An 18,199-nucleotide genomic window follows, 5' to 3' on the forward strand; every position below is an offset into this window, starting at 1 on the left:
TGAGATCAATCTTTTAAACATACAGCACAATAGTAGTAAATAATCAATACATTATTCACTGTTTTCTAACACGCTAAAAGTGTACAATGAGTAAGAATCTGAAAATAGTAAGCTATATAATTGCTTAATGTACAGTTATAGCATACTCTCCTAAATGGCAAAAAGATGTACCAAAGCTAGTAAAAAGGCTTTTTATTGTAAATCAACATTTCACTGGTTATATCAATGAGAATGCACCTTTTTTTTAGAAAAGTAACTGAAGTACAAATGGAAAAGACGATTAAAATCATTTAAATCAAGGCTTTTGACTTGGTAATTTAAACCACGATTTAAATCACTGATTTAAAATCAATCCATCCTGGGCTCCCAGTATTGCATTCTCTTGCTAAACTACATTTACTACCTGAACTGTGAATTATAAGAGCATATCTATTTTCAGAAAGATACCTTGAAGAACACTTATTTTATCAAGATAGTAGAGGCCAAACATTGCATATTTAATTGATTTTAAAGCCAATTACCCCATGTACTGTATTAAAGAAAAAATGCAGAGCACACAAAGCATAGCAGTGCCCACTTGGCCTTGCATCATGCACCCTCAGAGGCCAAGGAAGTTTGTTGTGATCCCTGTTGCATGTAGGTAGCTTGGTGGTCCCTTTGTGCTGCAGCTGAAGGGGAAAGTATCTGGACTCACTTTGACTAAGTTGCATTACTATGGATTCAGGTATTGGATTTTTTTATTTTTCTTTATGGCAACATAAATAAGATACATACATTTCTACTTGAATACTTAAGTGCAACAAGGAATTAAGTTAGATCAATAAGCATTAGAAAACATTCAGTAATCGGATTATCATCACTTGCTGTCAATTATATTTCCATGTGGAACAGAGCGCAGCTGTGGGGAAATACTTCTATCTTCACTGGCTCCTAAATAAAGGGACCCAAACTCATACACTGAAGCTTTAAGAGCATAATGAACCCCCATATCCAAGTGAATTAAGTGTCCTACTACTCCCAATTCAATGCAGTCTTTTTTTTTTTAAAATGCTTGCTACTATCACTTTCTAAAGGACGCTACCTGGCATTGCATATTTAACTTTTAATAGTTTTTTGAGAATCACTTTTGCCTTTGAAATCATTAAATGCTCTTGGAAACTAAGTTTTCCTAACAATCTGTGCAAGTATTGTGAAATGTATTGGTATGTCATTTATTAATAATTAGCACTTTTATAGTGCTTCATATGTAACTATTCCTCACAAAGCCACTGTGATGTAGGTTAGCTTGGTTTTCCCTTCTGTAGTAAAGGACAATACTAGAGACATTCATAAGTTCACTGTTATGAAATACAGGGAAGTTCAGTAGAACCAGAATGAAATTTTAAGAATTCTATCCCTACAAAGAATTAGAGAATTGTTTCTACTTGTTGCACAAGAGTTTAAAGCTTTAAGTCTATGTGTAAATACCTTTCACAGAATTAGACAAGCAACACTTGGCTTGATTGCAAATGTTTTCATTGGATGCATTAAAGTGTTTTCAGTAGTGGATCGACTCATTAACAAACCAGTAAACACACCTTTACAAAAATGATTTCAGGGTAGAACTGGTGCTCTTGTAATAGTCTGTGTGAAACCTCCATTTTATTTTTTGCAAGCTGTGTATCTTGCTGATACATTCTCCCAGTTGATCACATTCCAGATAGCTTTTAGATAGTCAGGTCTAACATTTTTATACTGAAGATAATAAGCATGCTCCCACACATCAATTCCTAGCAGAGGAATAAGACCTAGAGAAGAGAAAATAACTTTGTGAGTCTATGAAAATATTTTCAGATGAGTAAGAAACATTTCAAAACTTCAAAACCCTACTTCAGAATATTTTCAACTATATTATCCTTAATTTCCATAACATTTAAAGACAACAATGAACCCTCCAGCACACAGGTGCACATTGCTAGATCTTATACAGCTGCTTCACATAAAAGAGGAAGTGCAGTAGCTGATTTTATGATACACAGCTATGAAAACACCCAACCCTGAGAGAATGATCGAGTTCTAAAAATAAAGTTCTGAACTGGAAAAACTGCCTTAAGGAACACTGTTACTGGAAAATACTCTGCTGTGGTGCAATAATCATACTTCTCGAAACTATGCTTATGTAACATTCCACTCTAATGAATGTATTTTGTGCCTTAAAACATATTAAACACCTGATTTCGTTACTTATATCCTTGTTTTTGTGAGATTAAGGATTAGGAAACCCCAACAAGGAATTGCAACTGAATCCAGATAAAAAGTCTTTGCAGTTGCTAATCCACAGAGATTCAGTTCATCCCCTGTATTGTGTTCTACATAGGTTCTTGTATGGCCCTCAACACCACAGTATCTGAGTGCCTTCCAAAAGTCCATTAACTGATGTGATTAACAACTGTCATGTGTGGTTTGTTCTCTCTCTAGAGCCATGGAGGAAGTTTGCAGAGTTTTTGCATTGGGATGGGAGGGAGAGACGGACAATAAGAGAAACCATCAAAAATTATGCACCTTGTTAGATGTACTGTGGTATCTTCCCTCAGCAGCGCAGTCTGAATCCAACTGGCTCAACTGCTACCATCACAGCACAGAGTCAAATAAAATCTGCACCCATGGCAAATCAAACATCTTTTAAAAGGGGTCAGGTCCAACATTTTGCTGTTGGCTTATCCCTGGCTGAGAAATCTTTAAGGGCCATCTCTTGTTGACAATATATCTGTCATTACCATATACCTTCCCTAGTTGTCGTGATTCAAAGAAAGGTAAGTGTCATTTCAGGTTTTAACATATGCCCCAGTGTGCCCTATCAATGTCAGTAGGTTTAAAAATAAAAATGGTGTGATTGTAAAGAGGAGAGGTTTCTCTCCCCTCTGTTGAGAGACAAGGCTACACACAGGAGAAGTTAATTATACACACAGTGCTGTCAAACACACAGAATAAACAAAACAGTTTAATCTTCCACTTATAGGTGAGATTAAGTGTTGTTTGCAAAGAGAAGCAAAAAGTTTTCAGATGAAGGCAATTTTTAAGTTGATGCCTCTTAAAATTACCCTCTCCAAAGAGGAAACCTTATGAGCAACCCTCCCATCATCCATGAACGCTGAAGTCCCTGTACAGCTGAAAATTCATTCTCCATCCATCTTCCTCCTCTCCCTGTCCACCGAAGCTAAGATTTTAACCCCCACCCTCCATACATTCTCCAAAATTCATAAGCGGTTCTTCACAAGTGTTAGGTTTAAAAAGGATATTACTACTTTTCATCGTTTTTAATAAAGATACAGGCACATGCAATCTCTCTCTAGCCATATTTACGTAGAAAGAAAAAGATGCATGTATTAAATAGCCCTTTCAAGCTGCTGCTGCAGCTACTTTCCTCATAAATATACAGTTTGTGGTTTCTTTCAAAGATCATTTAAAAACAAAACTAACCTGTTGTTCCTTGCAGAGGGTCTTGATTGTAACAAGCAGTGACCTGCAAGCGGCCTTGGTCCTGGTTAAAACCAAGCCACCCCCAGCCTGAGCCTTGAACACCAACCGATACTGCCGTCAGCTTCTCCTTGAAGTTTCCAAAGGAGCCAAAGTCACGCTTGATGGCTTCCATCAGTTCCCCTTAAATTTATATTAAAAAAAAACAAAAAACACACACACACCACACTTTACACTATTTTCCAGCGGATAAAGATTTAATTTTTGAAGTCAGAGAGAGGCAGAGGCAGTTGGCTTCCCTCTCCCCATTTTTTCTGAGAAAGGAAAGAATTAATTCTGAACAGATCTTATGCATTAGTATTTTATATAGATAATCCAATTTAAAAGGAAAGCAGAAAGGAAAAAAATCTCAGCGAAGTGCAATAATCAATGTAAAGGTACTATCATATTCTTATCCAGTATTTATAATGCTAAGGAGCTTGTGTGTTTGTCAGTCCACAGGAGAATGAACGGCTGGGTGACGGGGAGTGTTATTTGAAGAGTGCTAGATAGTTTGACTTGAAAGTATACAAGACAAGTATCCTTATAAACTTTCCCACGAATTGCACCTCTGATGCTCACTGATGACCAGGTGCCAGCTCATGCCAAGGTCCCCACGCCTCAATTGAATACTGACAAATACATAGCTGAATCAGGCTGGCTCCTCCGTGGTATTGTTAAAATAGGCATGAGAATGATAAGAACATGTTTAGACTTTACTGAATGTTTGTGAGCTGCAGCATGCAGTTAGTAATATCACTAACATCTGTATCCCATATTGTAAGGTAATATTTGAGCAGTTGTAATATAACCCTCTGTAACTAACATAAGAATAGCCACACTGGTTCAGACCAACGGTCCATCAAGCCCAATACCCTGCCTTCTGACACTGGTCGATACCAGATGCTTCAGAAGGAATGAACAGAACAGGGCAATTTATTGAGTGATCAATCCCCTGTCATCTAGTCCCAGCTTCCAGCAGTCAGAGGTTTAGGAACACCCAGAGCATGGAATTGTGCCCCTGACCATCCTGGCTAACAGTCATTGATGGACCTGTCCTTCATGAACTTATCTAATTCTTTTTTGAACCCGGTTATAGTTTTGTCATGACCTACTCTCTTCCCTAGCCGCTTTGTCTAACTTCAACTGTAGACTCTTTGAGCAAGTGATGCATCTTCTGTACCTGAAGGAGCATGAACTATTCTAGTGCTGTACATAAAGGCTTTAATGCAGCATTGCTAGGTCTTTGCTTAAACTTCCAGGAAAGCATGTTCTAATCATTTCTAACTGAGGAAGCTGCAAGGAGTACAAGATAAGGGGAAGCAAAATTAAGGCAGACTTTAGACTAAAGTACATCACAAAGTTCTTGAACACAAGTGAGCCTGAACTGTATTATTCAAGCTTAGCCTCAGTGACACATTTACTCCTCCCTTCCGGTTTCTCAATTCCATAGTAGAAATTCTGAATTTCCTCATTTTTTTTTTGTAGTTTGAAGACAAAGAAGAACTAGCAAACATTGAATCATGAAACTATAATTTTAATGAGAGGTTATGATGTTAAACTACAGCCCTATATATAATGGATAAGGATACGATTCTGTCATAGAGGTCGCAGATTCCACAACTTTCCAGGACCTCTGTGACTTCTTCCGCAGTGGCAGGGTTGATGCAGCGGTCAGCCCCAGAGCTGAAGCAGCGGCCAGGATTGGGTCAGCCCCCTGTGGGGCTGGAGCAGCAGCGGTCAGCCCCTTCCACAGAAGCAGTGGCAGGGGTAAAGCAGCTGCCGGTGGTCAGCCCTCAGCAGCACTCTGACTGTTACTCCCCCCCCCCCGCCATACAAACCCCCAGGGTATTCTTAGTAAGAGTCAGGGACAGGTCACGAGCTCCCATGAATTTTTGTTTATTGCCAGTGATCTGTCCCTGACTTTCACTAAAAATACCCATGACAGAATCTTAACCTTCACAATGACTCTTCAAAGCACGTTAACTACTTCACAGCAACAACAAATGCCTAGTTTCTACCAGAGAAAAACTGAAGTAGTTATGTACTATCCTGAACCCCAGAGATTGAAAGAACTGACAAGTCCACTCAAAACACTTTCCGATTTTACATAAAAACAAAATTGTTAATTTTTTGGGAGGGCTGGGGGAGAATCACCTTCGTCTAAAGCCTCCTTCATGTCCTTCTCCAGTCCTTTTCTACATGGTCCCCAATATCTTTAACTGCCTCCCTGTCATAGTCTATAGCACAATGATTCTCAACCAGGGTATGTGTACCTCTAGGGGTACGAAGAGGTCTTCCAGGGGATATGTCAACTCATCTTAACCTCGGAGTCGCAGGACAGGTTTAGGGAGTTGCAAGTGCAGGACTGGCAATAGGGGGTGGCAAGCAGGGCAACTACCTGGGGCCCCACATCACAGGGAGCCCTGCAAAGCTAAGTGACATGCTTCAGCCCTGGGCAGCAGGGATCAGGCTTCAGACTCCCAAAAGGGGTACAGTAGTCTGGAAAGGTTGAGAACCACTGGTCTATCACACCTCTGCACTTTCCTTCTTTAAAACTGCACTTCTTCCATGAGGTCTTTTAAAGCTTTAAAGCTAATGAGTCAGGTCAATGACACAGCCCAATCCAACTCCTGGAATGGTTGATTTTTGTTACCTGTTTTTTCTTTCCATGGACTGCAGTGCATTCAGCACTAATCTAGGTCTTGGAGACTTTTATTACATTATCACAGTTTCGGGTGGTTAATTTCTTCCTCCATAGTCCATCAATAAAATAAAAGGTTAATGAATTTTACAGCGGCAACATCATAACAGCAGTTTTTACACTGTGAACAAATATATAGCTACCTATGTAACCAAGTCTGTCTTTAGAAAAAGACTAGTCTCATGCTCAGTAAAGCTCTATTTTAAAGTGTATGTAAAAGATTAGAACACTATTAATTATTTGTATTACAGGAGCCTCTAAAGGTCTTGATCAGGATCAGGGCCCCATTATGTTAGGTGCTGAGCAGACATACTAGAAGACTGCCAATTTGGAAGGATCTTAATTTTTCAAAGTCTTTTAGCTTTTAAGTGACAAACTACATACAAGAGATTTCTCTGCAGGCCACAGTTTGTCACAATTAATTCTATTTGTTAATGTTGACATATCAGTAAGCCATCAAAAATGAGTACAAACCTTGAGGCTCTCCTCCCGCATTAGGAGAAAGGTTTGTCCAGAAGATGGTGTGGTTGATGTGACCACCACCATTGAACTTTAGTGCAGGCTGAAGAGACACCTGAGCTGTAACATCACCTACAGACACACAGATCAACAAAATTAAATGGAAGAAAGTGTTGCCACAGTGATGAATAAGTACAAGTAAGCACTGTTCATACCAAGATAAAAGCTGAACTATAGTACAGTGCTGTAACAGGTTATTAAAATTTGGGAGAAAGTCAGTTTGTGGCATTTGTGCTCCCCACTGTAAACAGTGTTCTACACAAAACTGTTTTAACATAGCTCTCTGACGTCTTGACACATAATATCTCAATGTTTGGCAACTCTTTGCAATTATCAACTCTGCATCAAAAGACCATGTACGTTCCTGCACAGGTGTTTACTGGTGTTCTACCATTTGGCTAGATGAGCAGAAGGGGGTAAAATACAGACAGCTTTAGGTTGTAAAACGTACCAAACTCACAAGGCTTTTCTGAATTCATGTCCCTTGCAGATTTCTTTGCTTCCCTGTAGAAAATGACAGGGAAGCCTCAAGAACGGTCATGCACCCTCCACCAGCAGCACGAGCATGTCATTTCCGGCGCCTGGACCAGCCGGTGGAGAGGTAAATCACCGCACAGGGGGCTGGGGCTGGGGACGGGGACACCCAGTGGTGTAATTTTAGTGTTGGGAGTACACTGCCCCCCCCTCAAACAAACACTGCCCCCTCCCTCGCCAGCTTCTGCAAGTGCAGAGCTGCCCACGTGAGGGAGCCTGCTGCCCCAGCTGGCTGACTCTGCAGCTAGACATCACCTCCTGGGTCCTAGTGCTAGTTGTTCTCCCCTCCTATGTATGCTGGGGGGGGGGGAGGAAGAGGCAGTGGGAAAGGAAGGGGGATGGGACAGGGCAGGGGAAGGGGATGTGGGAGTGGGTAAGGGGGATGAGATGGGGAAGAGAAGGGGATAGGGGAATGAGGGGGCAGCAGGAGCCCCACATGTGGCATTCTCTCTGCGGCAGCAGCTGCAGTTGGGGCTCCCACATTAAGCAGGCCCATTGAACCCCCACCCTGATGAGCCCACCCCCCTGCACCTGGACCCCCCAACAAAACCCCCCACACCCAGACCCCTACCCAGCTGCTTCTGACCCCCACCCAGCCGGTGCAGGGAGCTCCCACCTCCATGCAGCCAGTACCCTGTACTCCCCACTTCCATGCTGGAGCCTCCACATTTATTAATTGACAAATAAAATCTGAACATTTTTAAAATACTGTGTGCAGAAATTTTAAATTTTTTTGGTGCAGAATTCCCTTACGAGTGCTTACTGTATGTAGCATTTACTTTGAGGAATCTAGTGCTAAAGTTGTACTGTACCTGAACCAACTGATTAAAACAGACATTGAATAAAACAAGGATGGTAGGAGATACAGTTTTGGAAGAACACCTATCGTATCCTTCTGACAGGATATTTAAAACAGAATTACAGTTCCATAAAAAAAAAAAGGGACCTAGTCAAATGTTATTTTCAGACAGACCGTTTGTGTGTATGTATGTATGTATGTATTCCTTCACACCCAACAAGTTAAACTCCAGTTTTCTTCACTTTGTATTTTTCCAGCTGATTTAGCTTGAACTATACAGACTACAGTACATTTAATACATGATCTTTTTTGGAAACCTTGTAAGCAAAAAACTAAGAAGAATCTCTGATTCAATTGTTAATGAACAGCATACTGTGAGCCCCAACTGTTCTGATTAAATCAAGAGTGCAGTGTTTTGTTAAATCCTCTTAATTGAATAACTAACGCTAAAGCATACTATAAGATATCCAGTGTGTTTCATTTCTTTGCGGAAGACAGTCAACGCACATTAATACAACAGTTACTAGTCTGATAAAAATAGCAAGTTTACTTAAGATGTAAAAGTTAAAAAACAGATTTGCTACAGGTTCTTATGTCTTATGTTATAGCTGTATAAAAATTAGTTATTTTTAAATTTGTTTTTCTTTACATAAAAAGAAAGAGGCATTAAAAGGATTTCATGCTAATATGTTGTCAATATATTTTCAATCAGGGTCACTATCAGAACAACCCATCTAGACTGGGCACTTTGTTCAGTAATTCTGCTCCTATTTATATGAGCTAGGAAATTATCATCATCACACTGAAACACAGTAGGTATTACAAATAGTACCGACAGCACCTCTGAGAATTTGTACGGCCCCTTACACTTCTGCTTTCCTAAGAAAAGAGGTCAGCCCAGCACAAGTGAGATATGGAAGCTCACAGCTTGAAAAGGCACAAATCAGGGTGGAAGGATAACTCTTAGCACCTCTTAAGCTCCCTCCCTCAACCTTCTTCCTGACCCTCTCTTCTTACTCAGTTAGGAGTGCCTTTCACCTTACAGGCTGATAACACACTACCTTTGCCTTCTGATGCTAATCTGAGAGGGTGGGATCTCTTGTGCTGCCAAAGCAGTCCTGTTATCCTTTATCCAACAATGGGGCTAAAGCACTGCAAGGAGTACCTAGGATGGCACTGAGGAGAGGTGAGTGGAAGAGAAGGTAATTGGCACTCTGCCTATGGTGTTTTGTGTGCAGCATGCATGCCTGCACACGTGCGCAAACACATATTCTAAGGTAGGAAAACCAGGTATATTCTTACCTTACGTTAGCTAACAGATGGTAATATGAGATAAAATCCTAGTGTAGACAAGACAGTTTGTAGTCTTCACATAGAATCATAGAATATCAGGGTTGGAAGGGACCCCTGAAGGTCATCTAGTCCAACCCCCTGCTCGAAGCAGGACCAATTCCCAGTTAAATCATCCCAGCCAGGGCTTTGTCAAGCCTGACCTTAAAAACCTCTAAGGAAGGAGATTCTACCACCTCCCTAGGTAACGCATTCCAGTGTTTCACCACCCTCTTAGTGAAAAAGTTTTTCCTAATATCCAATCTAAACCTCCCCCACTGCAACTTGAGACCATTACTCCTCGTTCTGTCATCTGCTACCATTGAGAACAGTCTAGAGCCATCCTCTTTGGAACCCCCTTTCAGGTAGTTGAAAGCAGCTATCAAATCCCCCCTCATTCTTCTCTTCTGCAGGCTAAACAATCCCAGCTCCCTCAGCCTCTCCTCATAAGTCATGTGTTCTAGACCCCTAATCATTTTTGTTGCCCTTCGCTGGACTCTCTCCAATTTATCCACATCCTTCTTGTAGTGTAGGGCCCAAAACTGGACACAGTACTCCAGATGAGGCCTCACCAATGTCGAATAGAGGGGAACGATCACGTCCCTCGATCTGCTCGCTATGCCCCTACTTATACATCCCAAAATGCCATTGGCCTTCTTGGCAACAAGGGCACACTGCTGACTCATATCCAGCTTCTCGTCCACTGTCACCCCTAGGTCCTTTTCCGCAGAACTGCTGCCTAGCCATTCGGTCCCTAGTCTGTAGCGGTGCATTGGATTCTTCCGTCCTAAGTGCAGGACCCTGCACTTATCCTTATTGAACCTCATCAGATTTCTTTTGGCCCAATCCTCCAATTTGTCTAGGTCCCTCTGTATCCTATCCCTGCCCTCCAGCGTATCTACCACTCCTCCCAGTTTAGTATCATCCGCAAATTTGCTGAGAGTGCAATCCACACCATCCTCCAGATCATTTATGAAGATATTGAACAAAACCGGCCCGAGGACCGACCCCTGGGGCACTCCACTTGATACCGGCTGCCAACTAGACATGGAGCCATTGATCACTACCCTTTGAGCCCGACAATCTAGCCAGCTTTCTACCCACCTTATAGTGCATTCATCCAGCCCATACTTCCTTAACTTGCTGACAAGAATACTGTGGGAGACCGTGTCAAAAGCTTTGCTAAAGTCAAGAAACAACGTGTTAGTAGGTCAAGATAAAGACCGTGGGGTAGCCTGAGGTTTATCTTAACCTGCTAACCCAGGTTAAAACTACAAACTGCTTTGTCTTCACTAGAATTTTACCTCATATTAGTTATCACATGTTAACTAACGGGAGGTAAGAACACTCCTTTTTTCCCCTAGTGAAGACAAGGCCACAGCTGTACACACAGGCACTGTGTGTTATCCCACGCCACCATGTTCCTCATCCTAGCCATTCAAAACCCTGTTTAGAAAACCGAGGTCAAAACCCAAACAGCCACTTGATAGACTATCATTACGCTGATTTTGCAACCCACTAACAGAGCTGCACGTTATTGTGTGAGAAGCAAAAAATGAATGTACTGTAAGCCAGAGGCAAGTCACTATATAACTGCAGTTAATAACCACACACCTCCATTTGGAAGACGCTGTATAAGTGCATATGACGACATGGTCTACACCCTAAAGAACTATTTGTTCAAGGATCTGATCCTGCAACTGGCAAATCCCTGAAATTGTGAGGGGCCAGTTATAGAATCGGGGCCTAAATTGGAAAAAAAATTAAACTTATTGAAGTAAAATATTCTTATTTTCTGTAGTAAGGACCCAGTTCAGGAAAGCAAGCAGCACGCATTTTACCACTTTCCTGAACTGGGACATAAATCTCTTCAGGTACCTTGTTAATTTAATATTTTTCAAATGAATACAGAACTTTGGAAAGCAATGTTCTCTAAATAAACAAACATTACATGAGCTATACTTAAAATACTAATTAACAGAGTACAAGATAGCACACACCTACAGATTAACACTTCTTTAAAAATACTACAGTATGTGGTCCAATGTTGAAATGTATTACTAACACATTTTTCTTTAAATATGAGGAAGTTTCATTCTAATTTAAGTTTTCATTCTCAGAAAGGCACGCTTTCGCATATTGCTTATGTCGTTGGGGGTTTATTTTTAAACTAGATGACAAAAATGGAGACTTTGCTCTTTCCTAGCAATGTTTACGAAACTGAACTCTGAAGGACAAAATTCATGCTACTGGAAGTATTGAGTTTATTGGCTTTGAAAGCTGTACGAACAATTTACTAAAACTGCTGTTCGTTAACAAAAAACAACACTACATAGTAGTGAACATTCAGGGTGAACAGAATATATCTGAAAGACTTTTTTTTAAACAAAGGGATAAACCCTGTCTTCTGATATACACATGCAATTCAAAGTGAAGTCAGTGGAAGCTGTGTGTACATATCTAAGTGCAGTACTTGGTCTGTACCATTAATACACCATATCAGGAACAGTTGACAATGCTGTAGTCAGATATCTGCTTATCTAGGAGCCACCAATGGAGACAACAATCCTGTATTCCTTTAGTTACTACGCATTTGTGCAATATAAGCAGTATGTCTGGTTCTTTTCCTATTTATACTTTTTCCCTCCTTAATCCTATTTTCTCTAATTCTGCTCTGCAACAAAGCTTTCCTTTGACCACTACTGAAGGGAAAGCGCATTGTCTAATCCAGATAAAAGAGGGAACTAAATTCATGCTTCTACTATAGACAACATGGCATTTGAAGAAAATGGATCCTAAATGAATGACCTAGTTAGTTAAGTACCAAGTGATTTTCAGAAATACCCTGATTTATGTGCGTAAATCCCACTGACCCCTAAAGTGCACCTAAATACCTAGTTATTTTTGGAAATGAATTGTACATACTGATATGTGACCATCAGATGACTCTGTACAGTAGTGGATAAAGTTGTCTTCTTTCGTATGGGTTGGGTAGGTAGCAACGACTACAAATTTATATCTAAGTTTGACAGCCAGTACACTGCTGCAGCAGGCCCCTGGCAAAAAATGATGAGGACACTCAGATATGACGTGCTCCATCATTTGTGCCTGGTGACCACAGTCGCATACAGGTGTTTGCCTCATTTTCCATTTTAAGGGGGTTTGTCCACATCTCCCATGATATGTCCTGATGCGATTCAATCTGCACCAGTCTTTCCGACATAAAACAAAATTCAGTGGTTCTTCAACAGGATCAACAAGCTGTTTCTACTGAGTGGTCGAAATGCTCCATGTGACTCTCCATTGACCTTCAGCATCGAAGTTGGGTGTAAGGGTCTTGGTAGAGTTCCACAGAGGGTTGTGGGATTTTAATCTCATCTTTGGCAAATTCTGCAGGTTATGGTGCAGCGGGATTGTCGCAATTGCATTGACATGGTTAAGAAAGCGAGCTGCTTGAGCAGTTCTTCTAATCTGTGGAGGCTGGATGTGCAATAGCACTGGGAGCCAGTCACCTGGAGTCGATTTGAACATTTCTGACACTACGCACATACCATTATTGACTTGAGTGTCAAGGAGTTTAGTGTGACTGATGAGAGACCACACTGGCTGAATATTCAGCTGAAGAATATACCAAGGCAATTGTTGTGGTCCGTAAGGTCTGTGGACTGGAGCCCCATAATGTTACGGTCAATTTTCTGATAAGCACAACATGAGACCTGACTTTATCGCAGGTGTTCTCAAGGAGTTATCAAAAGGTCAAACTCTGGTCCAGTGTAATGCCAAGATACTTTGGATTAGCCTCATGGCTGACGCTCTCACCACAGACCTGTACGTCAAGTTTGGTATTAGCCATTTTATTGTTCAGATGGAAAGCAGTTACCATGGGATTTTTTGGGTTAGGTCTAAGTTTCCAGAATTGGAAATAATCAGCCATTGTGCTAAGATCTCAGATTAGGGTGCAGCAGACGGGTATGGAGGCTTGTATGCTGAACAGCTAGGGCAATGTCATCCGCATACATAATTTCCTTGACTTTGTTGCTGGTATATCCACGGTGTATAGTTTAACAAGTATTGGGGCCAGGTCAGACTCCTGAGGGATGCAGGAGTTAAGAGTTCTTGGTCAACTGATCTGGCTATTAAGGTGTACCTTACAGCAGCACTCTCCAGTCATTGCCGCCAAGAGGTGGATTGTTCACCATCAGTGAATGATGCGGGAGATCTTGAGGAGAAGTCCCTGTCTCCAGACAGTGTCGTATGCCGAGGACAGATCAACAAGGGTGATCTCAGTGGTTTGAGCATTGGCCTGCTAAACCCAGGCTTGCGAGTTCAATCCTTGAGGGGGCCATTTAGGGATCTGGGGCAAAATTTGGGGATTGGTCCTGCACTGAGCAGGGGGTTGGACTAGATGACCTCCTGAGGTCCCTTCCAACCCTGATATTCTATGATCACAACATTCTATGATCCCTGTCTTCAACTTACTATGGAATCCTGCCTCAGTGTGGCCAGTAAGTGAAGCTACTTGATCATAGCAGTTCCTCTTCGGGCAAAATCCAGCCTGCTACGCTGGGAGGATGTCTTTGATAATATTAGACAGACTGTGGAGCAGCACCCGTTCCATGAGCTGGCTGGTAGTTGAGGGAGATGGGGTGGTAGCTGGCTGCATCCTCTGTGGGTTTCCCACTGTTGCCTATCACCAGCTTCTTGGCACATCTCCGATTCTATGCACAGCAGTAAAAAACTCCGCCAGGTATTCCTGTGAAGTGTTAACCAACTACAGTAGCAGAGGTGACTCTCTAGACAGAACACATCTTAAAAATCAGGTGTTCTTTAGAAACACAACAAAAATTGATCTGCCTGGCTAAAGGGAGGTTCACTCATTTTTACCAGTCCAGTATTCTGACAGAACAAGATGTAAGATGCACTTCTCGATATGATTATACTGAAACGTATTTGAAAACAGTGCTAACAGTATGTAAGATTATTGCTGCCAACTTTCTGAAACAGAAGACATTCAGCACTGACATTACAGGAAACCAATGCAGAACTTTTTAAAATGTTTATTTTGGCAAGCAAAAAAATGTGTAATATTGCTATGTATCTAAAGTATTATTAATATTATGCACTTCTATAGAGTTTTTTGGAAAACCTTAAGTTTGAGCCCACTAATAAGTTAAGTCTAACATGCCTGAGAGGAAGGCAGATACTCTAGTATCACCCTTTTATAGGTGGGAAACTTCTGTGTCTCAGTTAAGTGATTTTTCTAAGATCATGACAGTAAGACTGTCGCAAGCTCGGAATAAGACCGATATCTCCTATCAGTCACATGCATTAACTACAAGATAAGATTGTAGTAGCTTTCTTCCCTTCTGTTAACAGCACTCACACATACCTTTTGCCAATGCCTCTTTATATTTCTCCTCTGCAACATTCAGATTATTCACATAAGTAGCATGATGTTTGCTGTGGTGCAGCTGCATGATTTCTGCATTGATGTGGGGTTCCAGGGCAGCATAGTCATAAGGCAAGTCAGGAAGAGTGTGTTTTTGCCTGGAGGCCAAACATCCCAAAGCTGCAATCAGCTTCGTGCAACTCCTGGGGAAAAAAAAAAATACACTCATCTTACTGAGCATTCAATATTAAATTATTTTTAAAAAAGCAAATACAGTTACACAAATGATCTCATGTGCCAGATCCTGCCACTCTTACGCTGATTAGTCTCTTACTGTGACAGACTCATAATATCTTGGACAAACTTATGGAATTAAGATAAACTTCACTGAATGAAGTTAAACTTTAATGAATTAGGTTTAATACTTATGAGATCCAATGTATTAAAAATCTATAATTGTTTATGGGTCATTGTAGTATTGTTTGTAACTTTTCTAGAAGAGTACTGTAAACCTTGGGGGAAATGTTAGGAATTTCAAAGGACATTTGGGGACAATGCACATAAAGTGGATTTCCTAGGAAATACCTGGGGGTAAGAGGAATCTAAATTATCCACCTTAAATCCATCCTTCTGAAACTATGCCCTGAGAAAAGAGTCCCAGTGTCTACTATTTACATGCTCCCCAAACTGCATGAAATATGAACTCCACTGTTCATGAGCATGCTAGTTCAGAGCCGAAATTGCTCTGAATTAGTGACTACAAAAGAGACCCCCTTGGGAGTCTGAAGGACTCACCATCCAAAACTGGGGGGAAATCTCCGGTAAACTGGCTAGCATATAACTTGGTTCTTTTATTGTTTTTAATGTGTTTTTGCTGTCGTGCTTTTACCCAAAGAATAAAAATAGGCTTGCATAGGAAGAACTGTGTGGTAACTTATAACCATAGCAATTGCACTATTACGTTGTTGAAGAGAAACTAAGCAGGGCTGCTGAGACAAACTGTCTTTGCTAGGAGTAACACAACAAAGGCAGGGAACTGCTCAGCTTGGAAATACCCCCATCAGAAGGGAGAGCAGATTTCCACCCTAGTGAGGTAACAGCTAGGCAGCTGAATGCCTGAGTGTGGGTGCCCTTGCGGGCCCACAGAGGGCAATAGGGTGCAGCTGCCCTGATATGTGACACTTCTCAACTTGTCCCATTAATTTCATTGTGATTACTTGTGGCATAAGGTACTTCTCAATGTGAGTAACACTGGCCGAATTCTTCACTATGTAATTAAGGTCCAGACATATAAAGAAGTTAACAACAGTATTGGCAGCCCCAAGCTACCTTTTCACTGCAACTATGAGAGCTAGAAACCACTCTTTTTAACAAAAGTCAAGATATTTGTGCAACCTCTTGGTTCCAACAGCTACGACTTTAGGAAAAACACCAGCTACAACACAAATAGTGATAAAATCATGAGTTAGCAACATCCAGCTCCCTGATGCTAGACTGTGTTATTGTAGCCATGTTGGTTCCAGGACTTTAGAGACACAAGATAGGTAAGGTAATATCTTGTATTGGCCCAACTTCTGTTGGTGAGAGAGACAAGCTTTAGAGGACCTGAAGAAGAGCTCTAGGTAATTTTGAAAGCTTGTTTCACCAACAGAAGTTGGTCCAATATAAAAGATATCATCTCACCCACCCTTGCTCTCTGATACTAAACAGTTCACAAAAAGGAAATAAGATCTGTTCATGGGGGCTTTAAAGTTTGAAGGGCTCAAGTCCCTGAACATCTAAGCATTTGCTTAGATTTACTCACATAAGTAGCCCTATTTAGTTCAAGAAGCCTACACAGCTGCAGAAGCATTTGGAGCCCCAGGGCAGGATGAAGCTGCTGAGAATTAAAAATGATAATCTAATCACAGCCAGAAAAGAAAACCCAACCCTTTCCTTGCGCCTTGCCAGCCAGGGTATGTGAGCTGACGGGCAAGGGCTCCAAGCCAGGAAACTTCCCACCGCACTGGGAAGAGAGAAGTGAAGTGAGCCTAAAAATTACCGAACAAACCTCTGGCTACCCGCTGGTCTGGTCCCATGCCAGGGCTGGGGGATATGGGGTGAGAAGAGTGGAGGGCAGCTGAGGTATGGGGGGGCACAGCGTGGGGATGTAAGGAGGTAGGGGGAAGCAGAGCAGGGAGCAGATGGGATTAGGAGGTAACAGGGAAAGGCAGAAGAGAGAGAGGGAGTAATGGGGCAGCAAGGGTACCAGGGGCAGAGTAGGGAAATAATGGGGTAGGTGGAGCAGAGTCACGGGGTAAGGAGCAGATGGGGGGGGGCGCAGAGCAGGGGGATCGGGGGGGGCGCAGAGTCACACGGTACGGGGCAGAGCGGGGGGGCGCAGAGTCACGCGGCAGGGGGCAGAGCGGGGGGATCGGGGGGGGCGCAGAGTCACGCGGCAGGGGGCAGAGCGGGGAGATCGGGGGGGGGCGCAGCGGGGAGATCGGGGGGGGCGCAGAGTCACGCGGTAGGGGGCAGAGCGGGGGGATCGGGGGGGGCGCAGCGGGGGGATGGGGGGGGCGCAGAGTCACGCGGTAGGGGGCAGAGCGGGGGGATCGGGGGGGCGCACAGTCACGCGGTAGGGGGCAGAGCGGGGGTAACACTCGATTAATGACCCGCCCCGAGACGGCCCCCGAGGGCAGGTCAGACTGACATTGAGACAGCGGCGTTCCCCTCCCGCCGTGCCCTTAGCCGGGCGCCCCAGAGCCGCAGCGCCGAGCGGGCGCTCACCTGCCCCGGGAAGCCAGGCGGCCCAGCATGGTGGTGGCGATGGCGGTGGCGGGTCTGGGCCGTACCGAGCGCAGCAGGAGGCCGCTCGCTGTCCCGGGGTCGCGAATAAGGCGCCTGCGCCGCCCCGCCCTGGCCCAGCGCGGGGGCGGGGCTGGGGCCGGATCCGGATCCGGGTCAGCGGAGCCCAGCCCGGGCAGGGAGCGGCCGAGCGGCTCCGGGACTGCTCGCCCGCCCGGCCCACACGCTGCTGGGGTCAGACCCGCCCAACCCCAGGCGCCCCGGGGCTCCGCGGAGGCGCAGGGCGGCTGGAGCCGGGGGGGCTCCCTGCCTGTAGGGCAGCTCAGTGGCGCTCGGGACCCGCCACAGACCAAATGGTGCCTGGGGGGGTGGAGCATCTTTGGCGCCTCCCTCCGGCTGTTAAACTTTTGAATACTTTATTTTTGATTGCGTGTGTAGCCGTTTCACGACTTTGAGACCCGAGCTACGTCCATGATCGAGACCTGTCATGTACCAGATGATAAATTTGCAGGGAAATGGCGCATCAGAGTAATGAAACAAAAACAGCCCCCCGCCTCCCCCCCCCAGCATGGCACCCTAGACCAGCCCCGCAGCCAAACAGACTCCTGAAAAGGGATGGGGAAGAGGGTGTGGGTAGGGAGGA

The 18,199-nt window shown here is 43.4% G+C and overlaps 1 protein-coding gene across 2 annotated transcripts; it reads right to left on the bottom strand.

The window, feature by feature from the left end:
* Window positions 1-719: 719 nt before the first annotated feature.
* Window positions 720-17,691, bottom strand: SOD2 (superoxide dismutase 2). 2 transcript variants are annotated; one of them, XM_077813286.1, is made up of 5 exons: window positions 17,539-17,691; window positions 14,770-14,972; window positions 6,674-6,790; window positions 3,460-3,639; window positions 720-1,787 (listed from the first exon to the last, which is right to left on the bottom strand). In XM_077813286.1, the coding sequence occupies exons 1-5, from the start codon at window positions 17,565-17,567 to the stop codon at window positions 1,642-1,644; spliced, it is 675 nt and encodes a 224-aa protein (XP_077669412.1). In that variant the 5' UTR covers window positions 17,568-17,691; the 3' UTR covers window positions 720-1,641. The 2 variants fall into 2 exon arrangements, with proteins under 2 accessions (XP_077669412.1, XP_077669411.1); XM_077813285.1 differs by lacking the exon at window positions 17,539-17,691 and having other exon boundaries at window positions 14,770-15,010.
* Window positions 17,692-18,199: the final 508 nt, after the last annotated feature.

The sequence above is a fragment of the Eretmochelys imbricata genome, chromosome 3, assembly GCF_965152235.1.
Source record: "Eretmochelys imbricata isolate rEreImb1 chromosome 3, rEreImb1.hap1, whole genome shotgun sequence".
Lineage (NCBI taxonomy): Eukaryota > Metazoa > Chordata > Testudines > Cheloniidae > Eretmochelys > Eretmochelys imbricata.